Source organism: Lactuca saligna, chromosome 4 (assembly GCF_052625555.1).
Source record: "Lactuca saligna cultivar CGN05327 chromosome 4, ASM5262555v1, whole genome shotgun sequence".
Lineage (NCBI taxonomy): Eukaryota > Viridiplantae > Streptophyta > Magnoliopsida > Asterales > Asteraceae > Lactuca > Lactuca saligna.
The window spans coordinates 313359828-313369840 of record NC_136420.1 but is presented as its reverse complement, the minus strand read 5'-3'; the positions used below and the strand labels follow the sequence as shown (position 1 = coordinate 313369840).

Below are 10013 nucleotides of genomic sequence, written 5' to 3'. Positions count from 1 at the left end.
GCAAGCTTTGTGGCTTCTATGAAGCCATGTAAGAGATCTAGTCACTTTCATGAAAATTTATTGCTATTTTAAGTGTTGGGCTCAATTGGTGGGTTGCAAGCCACCAAGTGATTGACTTTATGGGTTAAGACGAAGTTTTGGACTCAGATATATAGTTTAGACGTAATGTCTTAAGGGATTAAGAAGTTTTGGAAGATAGAGCTTAACAGGAGAGTACGTTGGGCGTACTCGCTAGTACGCATGACGTACAAGCCATTCCAGCAGGATGCGCAGCGTACTGACAGGTACGCTCAGTGTACGCTTAGTCAATGGGTTTTGTTATTGGTCCTCGGTTTGGGCCAAGTCTTGGACATAGCAATAATAGGCCGTGATGAGCCTTCAGAAGTCAGTTTAGAACCCAGGGACTAATTGGGCTTGAAAGGAAAGCCCATTTGAAGAGTTGGCCCATTTTTGGAAATTGGGCCATTTGGAGGATAAATGGGCCTTAGTGAGTTTAGAAGGACTAGAAGGTGTTGGGCCTATGTCATGGCCTGGAATAGACCAGAGGGGTAAAATAGTAATTTTACCCATGAGGGGGTCATCGGTTTTTGATTAAATGTTTATTTCGTCGTTATAGTCGGGGAGTAGTTGGAGCAGCCGACCGCATCACCTTTCCATGAGTTATTCAGCAGCCACTTTGAGAGGTGAGTTCCCTTTCAGTAGGAACAGGTCTAAGGCACCAAGGCCAACCCGGTTAGTAGTGTAGTATATCGGGGATAACCCGATGCAGTTATGTGATTCTGGACCTCGGTTCGATGTCGGGGCAGACCCAAGAAGTAGTTATGTATGCCTGATGTCTTTGTGATTCATGCATGTTGTGTTATGTGTAGTATATCGAGCAAGTCTGATGTAGTATATGTGATTATGTTATATGTTATGCCATGTTCAGTTTATTCCGGACTTTGGTCTGATGTCGGGCGGGTCCCGATGCAGTAGGCGAGCCCAAGTTATTCCAGACTTCGGTTCGATGTCGAGCGGGGCCCGATGCAATAGGTGGGGCCCAAGATATTCTGGACTTCGGTCCGATGTCGGATGGGGCCCAATATATGTATATGTGTTTGCATGGTATGTAGTAGATTGAGGGAGCTCACTAAACTTCATGCGTACAGTTTCAGTTTTTGGTTTCGGTACTTCTGGTGGCAAAGGGAAGGGCTCGGGAGGATCGCATGGCACACACTGCAGTTATTAGCCTGGGATTTTCAATCTTATATTTTGTTGATGTAAAGATGCATAACAAGCTTTATAAGACTCTAGGATAGAAGTACTTACTATATGGAAGCTTGAAATGAGCTAAAAGTCCAAGAACACTAGTGTATGTTCTTGGTGTTCTTGGTGTTTTGGAAATCTAATCAAAACATGAAATTTGATGGATTAAAAGGTGTATGATCACTAGTTGTTAGGATATAACAACAAATCAAGCCAAGAAATACTTACATTTCTCGGGAAATCGGGTGAAAGACGGGATGGTAGTTGTGAGTGTTTGGAGTTTGCTCTTGAGTTTGCAAGTAAGAATGAGGTATTTTGGGGGAGTAAACTCATGCTTAAGGCATGAGTTTATGGTTTTTGGAAGAAATTTCGGCCCAAACATAAAAGTTTGGTCGTGAATTCCTTAACTACATGGTACTTGCGTTTTTGAAATTTCAAGACTCGAGACGACACTTCCTTTCACCTGCTCGTTTAAAGATTAATTAATAAAATAATCAAACGAACTTTAAATTTGATAAAAACAAATAAAAATGAACTTGACTTATAAATTGAAGTGATTGACTTTAGGGTTTGACCGAATGAAAATTTCGGGTTGTCACATAGCATTGGTAACATTGATTATATGTAGAAAAAAAAGTAAATTGCTATTTATAATATACAAATAAATAAAAGTAGTTTGGTATTTATTGCAGAGTGTTATGGACAAGGAGTTGGAAAGCTTAAAAGAAGTTGTAATGAAACGTGATGGTAGAGGAGATTCAAAGAGAAAGTTTTAGATTACCTGTTACAAGAGTCGATGAGCAACAAGTGACAATTTTAGTCAATTTAACCTTGTGGGATTTGCATTTTTTCCTATTCCTTCTATCAAATTGATTTCCACATAGTTCTTTGAGTTTAGTTGTACCGACTGATCCCCGGATCCTTCACTAGTTAAAATAAAAAACAAGAACATGTAAAAGTGTAAAATATGTAATCAATATAAAAAACTCTATAGTGAAAATTATATTTATCAATTATTTATTTATTTATTTTATTAGCATAAACTATATATTTAGTAAAAAAAAATAGTTTTTGTTAGTATTTATTAATTATTGTTATTTGCTAATATTAATTAATTAGTTATCTAGTATATATCAACATGAAAAACGATCCAATCTTGATTGGTTTGTTAAAAGAAAGCTTATACAAGTTATTGATCCTAAAAAATCACTATAATTGTTTTGGATGACAAAAGTTATTAGACATTGTTTTGGATGAAAACATACCCACTTTTAATATACAAGTTTGATACCCCTAAAAGATTTAAAGACTGTATTTCTATCATGTACAACTGTAGTTAATGAGCATTCTAGGTACCAACACAAGATCTATCAACAAAATATTTACATTCACCTAACAAAACTCTATCTTTACTGTTTCAAGAATCAAAAAAGCCTAGAAGATTTCATCATCATCATCATCATCATCCCCAAAACTATCAATCAAAGCCATACCCTGTCTCCACTTGAACTCATTAACAACATCTCTTGCACCAAAAATCAATGCATTTTTGGCAGCTTTAACCGCATCCTTTCTCTTTGCAGAACTCTCCCCTTCATTGCATTTTTCCACCTTTTTGCTTGCCACCTTCCTACCAGCTTCCCTACGGTGTAACTGATCAATATACTTTTCATGCAAAGCTTTATTCTTCATCTGCTTCAAAACAGGAGGAGTGATAAGGTTTTTTTTCCCACTAAATCTTGAAAGACTCTTTTTAGGTGCTGTTGAAGATCTTTGGATTTCATCATCATCATCACGGATGTCCAGGTGGCGTACTGGTGTGAATGCATTTGGTTCAAAAACTGAGAACATGTCACCTTGAGAATCTGGTTCACCTTCATACTGATTTTGTAACATCTGTCTTATGCTTCTTTGAATTACATGACTCTACTGCTTACGAGATTTGGGCTTATGAAGTAATTTACTTGCAGATAAAGTGGGGGCGGGGCCCTGTGGATTTTGTAAACGTGACCTACACCAAAGGCGGGGTGTAGATGGTGTTGGTTCGCTTCTATGTATTTTTTCAAAACATTCCTATGCTGATTTTCCAGGTACCTGTAATGTTAATTTTTTAATGTTAATGTTAATGTAACAGAATATTTGAAGTAATCAATTTTATTTTTATAATAATGAATAAACGAACCTGTCTAGAAACGTTTTTCCAGAAATGCAGGGTGGGCTTTGTTGAAAGGTACGCTTTTTCCAGTGCTGATTCTTGCTCTGTGGTCCAACCTGAAATGCCCTCAACTTGACTTCTTTTTCTTTTAACTCCAATATGCTTTTGAATATCCTTGTTCACAGCTACACTTGGAGTGGAAGCTTCATTTGTAATTTCAGCAACACTTGCTTCTGGTAATTCTTCAATTGAAGTTACTGATAAAACCTGTTTGTTTGTTGTATCTACATCTCTACAACCAGACATACTCCGTGTTACTCGCCTTTCCAATGTCCCTGCATGTTAGAATGAGTGAAGATTATAAAGTTATGGAATCAGAATAACAAATTCAATAAGCCATTGTAATACAATCTTAAAGTCTTATTAGGAAATGTTTTCTTTTTATGTTTTTACTTTTAAAGTTTATGTTTATAATCATAAAATGAAAACTTTGTTTGGTTTTTTGTTGAAATATGTTTAACTTCGTAATATTTGGAATAACAAAAAAATATGGAAAATGAAAAGTGGGACAAAATGTATATCCAAAAAAGTTATCTAATTTCCTAAAATGGAAAATGAAAATTCGTTTCCATTAGTTTCAACCAAACGCGTTTACAAAGGTTGCGTTTAGTTACAGAAAAACAATTTTCATTTTCCGTTTTTTGTTTTCCATTTTCGATTTTCGATTTTCGTTTTCCGTTTTTATTTTTCATAGAAAAATTTAGAAAACGCGTTTAGTTAAACTTATTTATTTTTCATTTTCAGTTTTAGAAATTAGAAAACGTGTTTAGATGTGTATTTTTCTATTGGTTTTCATTTTTAAAAAACAGTAGCAGTGGTAGGGTGTGGATGGGGGCGGTGACGGTAGCGGGTCGCGAGAGTGGTGGTGATGACAGGCGATGGTGGTGGGGGCGGCAATTGTGTCAGTGGTGGTGATGGTGGCGGCAACGGTGGTGGGGGTGCTAGTGACGGGTTAGTGGTGGTGGTGGTGGTGATGGTAGGTCGGTGATTGTCGTGGTGGTGTTGGGTTGGTGGGGGTGTGAGTGTGTGTTTGTGTTTGTGTGTGTTTGTGGGGGTAGGTGTAGGTTTGTGTGTGTGTCTGTGAGGGTGGGGTGGGGATAGGTGTGGGTTTGTGTGTGGGTGTGTGTGGGTGGGTATGTATGTATATGTGTGTGGGTTGGTGTGTGTGTGTGTGTGCGGGTGTGTGTGTGTATGGGTGGGTATGTATGTGTGTGTGTGTTTGTGGGTTGGTGTGTGTGTGTGTGCGGGTGGGTATGTATGTGTGTGTTTGTGGGTGGGTGGGTGTATGTGTGTTTGTGGGTGGGTGTGTGTGTGTGTTTGTGGGTTGGTGTGTGTGTGTGTATGCGGGTGGGTATGTATGTGTGTGTTTGTGGGTGGGTGGGTGTATATGTGTTTGTGGGTGGGTGTGTGTGGATGGATATGTGTGTGTGTGGGGGTTGGTGTGTGTATGCGGGTGGGTGGGTATGTATGTGTTTGTGTGTGGGGGTGGGGGATGTTAAAGTGGGGGTAGGTAGAGGTGGATGGGGTGGAGTGGGTGTGTGTTTATAGAAAAATATTGTAATTTGAAAAGTGTGGAAAACACTGATTATCAGTTTTCCAAAATTTTCCAACATCTTTGTAATTTTAGAAAGCGGAAAATTTTTATTTTCCGTGAAAAATTTAGAAAAATAGACAAACTAAAGGCGTTTTCAAAATTCTCATTTTTCCAGAAAACGACCCATTTTTCTGCAACCAAACGCACCCTAAGGGTGCGTTTGGTTGTGGAAAACTGTTTTCATTTTCTAAGAAAATGTTTTCAGAAAATAGAGTTGAGTTTTCGTTTTCGTTTTCAATTTTCAATGAAAATTTTAGAAAACGCGTTTGATTGAAACCGGGGGAGTTTTCATTTTCCATCTTAGAAATTTGGAAAACTGTAAAAATCACTTTTCAAATTTACATACAATTTGGAAAACTGAAAATTTTCATTTTCTCGGAAAATTTTGGATAACTGAACGAATCAAACGCGTTTTCAAAATTTCCGTTTTTCTTTAAAAAAATTTCCTAGAAAACTGGAAAATTTTTCACAACCAAACGCATCCTAAATTTTTCACTCGGTTCCATTTTTTGAAAGCGTTCTAGGAAAATGAAAACAGTAATCCACATCCACAACCAACCGCACAAGATGCTCGTGGAAGATTTTCCATTTTTCATTAGAATTTTCAAATGAAAATGAAATTTTTAAAAAAGCGCTTGGTTTATTTGATTTTCAAAAAAATATCCAAGAAAAAGAAAAATGTCTATTTTACAAATCGTATGTTGATTAGAAAAGTGAGTTTTACAGTTTTCAAAAGTTTTCTAAATTTATAAAATGGAAAATGAAAACTCCCCCGATTTCAACTAAACGCGTTTTCTACATTTTTCATTTAAAACCAAAAATAAAAACTCCACTCTATTATCTAAAAGCATTTTCTAGATAAAAATGAAAATAATTTTCCATAACCAAATGCAACCAAAGTATGTTTGGTTATGGAAAATTTTCCATTTTTCCATGAAAATTTTGAAAACATGTTTTGTTGATTCGGTTTTCAAAAAAAATCCCAAAGAAAATGAAAATTTTCGGTTTTCCAGATTGCATGTAAATTCAAAAATTCTCGTTTTCCATGAAAAATTTTAGAAAATAATAATTGTCAATTTTCCAAGTTCTTTGTTAATTTGGAAAACAGAAAATTCACGTTTTCCATAAATGATTTAGAAAAATTACCAAACCAAATGCGTTTTCAAAATTTTCATTGCTCTTAAAAACCTTTTTTGGAAAACTAGAAAATTTTCCACAGCTAAACGCAATCTTACGCATTCTAAAATTTGAATTACCTGCAGGAAAGGATTCTGGAACAGCGGCAATCGAAACTCTCTCACAAACCTCCACTTTCGTAAATCGTGGAGATCTACGAAGAGGAGCCGGAAGGGAATGTGGAGCGGCGGCTGTCGAAACTCTCTCGCAAACCTCCACGTGTGTGAATCGTGGAGACTTGCGAAGAGGAGCCGGAAGGGAATGTGGGGCGGCAGCTGTTGAAACTCTCTCGCAAACCTCCACGTGTGTGAATCGTGGAGACCTGCGAAGAGGAGCCGGAAGGGAATGTGGGGCGGCAGCTGTCGAAACTCTCTTGCAAACCTCCACGTTTGTGAATCGTGGAGACCTCCACGTGTGTGTATCGTGGAGACCTGCGAAGAGGAGCCGGAAGGGAATGTGGGGCGGCAGGTGTCGAAACTCTCTCGCAAACCTCAACGTGTGTGTATCGTGGAGACCTGCGAAGAGGAGCCGGAAGGGAATGTGGGGCAGCAGCTGTCAAAACTCTCTTGCAAACCTCCACGTGTGTGAATCGTGGAAACCTGCGAAGAGGAGCCGGAAGGGAATGTGGGGCGGCAGCTGTCGAAACTCTCTCGCAAACCTCCACGTGTGTGAATCGTGGAGACCTGCGAAGAGGAGCCGGAAGGGAATGTGGGGCGGCAGCTGTTGAAACTCTCTCGCAAACCTCCACGTGTGTGAATCGTGGAGATCTGCGAAGAGGAATAACCGGAATCGCAGGTGTCGGCATGTTCTCAAGTCGTGATAATCTGTTGAAACAAAAATAGTAAATGTTAATTGTATATAATGAAAAAATTTTAAGTTGAAACTAAATGTGCATTTTCTCAATTCGCAAAAATTTATGAAAATAGAGACCAACCTTGTCAAAATATGCAACTTTAGAAACTTGTCAAACTATGATGTTATTTTTGAAGATTTATCTTGTTACGTTTTAGATAGTTATGCTAAAAATTTGGGATTTCTTGTTAGGTTGTTCTTATGCTTATCATTTGTAGTCTAAGCAGTTATTGCAGTCAAAATTTTAATAGTGGTCATTTGAAATCGCGGTTATTCCAGTGGTATAGCGGTTTTTTAATATTATGTGTAATTTATATTATATATTTATACAAAGTATATATATATATATATATATATATATATATATATATATATATATATATATATATATATATATATATATATATAATTTACGAAAACAAGGAAAACCTATGAAATTGAGCCACCCCAACCTTATATTTTGGACAAGAATCCATCCAAACTTTCAACTACATGATGATAATCGATGATACATGAGAAATTCTTTCATATTAGCAAAACATGTTTTTTTGACATTTTTACTATAAAACTTGAATTTAAAAGTGGTTAAGGACATAACTAAAAAAAAAAAAAAAAAACGATTATTAAAACCACATGTAAATCTATATTACCATAACATCCTCCAATGTAAATTTATTATCTTTAATTTATTGCTAATTAATTTAATTTCTAAAATACATGTCTGATTTTTATAAGATGAAAACTATTTTCGCGTTTTCGCAAATTATTTATGTTTTCGTATGAACCTACTTGTATATATATATATATATATATTAGAGTATTAATACTGTATAGAATTCATATTATAAAAAATCATATAAGAACATCACATAAACCATATATATAATATTCTAATATAGTAATAATAATATGGAACTAAAAAAGTGTCAAAGTGTCATTCCGCTCAAGTCGTTCGTGGTTTCTAAGTACATAAAAAGAGGAAAAATAAAAGTTGTCATTTGTTGCTTTGTAGTTTGTAATTAATTAGATTTATTTTTTGAACTTATTAAAACAAAAGTGTAGTAGACAAATTAAAAAAGTACAGATTTAATATTGAAATGACCTACAATCGGTTTTTTCTTTTTAAAAGTATCCCAATGTGTATGAAATTGTAAAAGCGGTCAATAGCATTGATAATAGCGCCACCGCTATTCGTAAACGCTATTCCAAAATAGTGGTTCAGTAATACCGCAAAACGCTATAGCGTTGCTATAACACCGTTATAGCATAGTAGTTGACTTTAGTACGATTTATAGCGCACTGTTGATAGCATAGTAGTTGACTTTAGTATGATTTATCCTTATCTTTATCGATTATATATGTACACGATACCAAGATGGAATAAGTTAGAATAATCATTCTCTCATTAATGGTACCTCTTCCAATCTTAATCAGTCAAAATAGCAGCCCACTTTCATTATAAAAAAAGTAAACAAAAAACAAAACAGGTTTTGACAAATTTTCCACAGTATGATGTAATTTTACATATTAAGCATTTTTTGTCATTTTTTGGTCAAAAGAAATATTTTGTCATTTTCTAGCCTAGATTATCAAATTAGCATCTGTCATTTTTAAGATTTTTTTAGCAAATATTGGAAAAACAGCATCAATTTCTGAAATGGGTATGGTTGTTTATTCATGTTTTTCACAGATGGGTTAGAACTACAAGATTTATCATGAAGATAATAAGTTAGCATATTTTGATAAACCCTTCCCTTGTTATAATAATGAATTGATAATAGTACGTTTCTATTTCTTGCATTTTACCCAAAGAAATACACGAAACTGGAACTCACTTTTATTCCCAGATAACAACAATTGCATTTCTATTTCTTGCATCGACTCATTTAAGCAACTTACTTGCATTTCTTAACTGATAATAGCAATGTATTTTACTTTTTTAGTTATAATAAAAAGTTACATCACAAACACATTAGGCACACCTATATGAGACACTGTACCGCTTGACACAGGTATAATTCATATTTGGTCCCTTGTATATTAAGTTATTGCTTTTTGGCTGTGTTTTGCAAGTTTGAAGGGGGGAGGGACCATTTCTACCAAATTTGGATTTTTGGGAGCGAAGCTCAAACACGGGGCGTTCCTTTGGGGAACGCAGGTCGTTCACGCGCAAAGCTTAAACCCTAACTTTTAGAGTTTGAGTCCTATTTAAACACCTTAAGTCCCAAGTGTTGGCCTCATTTCCAGTCTCCATAGCCCTTATGGCGTGCCGAGGGCAGCACAGAAGAACCGCGTCTAGCCCAAGAGCCAGGCACGCCAACTAAGCTCAGTCCAGCAGGCTTAGCGCCCGCTGGCGTCCCCGGGAGCGAAGCGCGCAGGCAAAAAGCTCGCGCCCGCCAAGAGGCGCCCCTGGCTCCAGGACAAAAGATACGGTCAGGAGACAAGCAAGAGGATCAGAGTATTATCGTCTGAGCCAATGAGAGCTTATAAAATCAAGTTGCCACCAACTTCTACTATCCACCTAGTTTTCCATGTGTCACAACTTTAAAAAGCATTGAGAGAACAAGAGGGTGAAGCTACTCTCCCAAAAGGTTTACTTGGTCCAGTAGAAGAGCTAATGAGTCCTGAAAGGGTGTTAGACAGGGAGAATCAAGGAAAGCAAGAGTGGTTGATCCAACGGATAGGGATTCCTGAAGCAACTTGGGAGGATTAACTGTTGATGCAATAGAGGTTTCCTGAGTTACACCTTGAGGACAAGGTGCATTTTCAAGGCGGGGGTATTGATATGAATCGGAAACCAGGTGGCAGGTGCGGTCGGTTCTACAGCAAAAAGGATAAGACTCCTCCCTAATAAATAAAGATCCCATTGCCACATGTCCTCTTCTCCTTGATTTGGACACATGGCATTTTCTAAATTTTTTGAAGTAATTT

General features: G+C 36.7%; 1 protein-coding gene across 1 annotated transcript; it reads right to left on the bottom strand.

The window, feature by feature from the left end:
- Positions 1-2679: 2679 nt before the first annotated feature.
- LOC145040870 (uncharacterized) lies at positions 2680-3141 on the bottom strand. The gene has a single exon (XM_078988759.1). It carries the CDS (start codon positions 3139-3141, stop codon positions 2680-2682), a length of 462 nt encoding a protein of 153 aa, XP_078844885.1.
- Between the last annotated feature and the right edge of the window lie 6872 nt (positions 3142-10013).

Excerpts from the sequence above, each read along its gene's own strand:
- LOC145040870 (XM_078988759.1), bottom strand. The coding sequence starts at position 3,141 with ATGTTACAAAATCAGTATGAAGGTGAACCAGATTCTCAAGGTGACATG.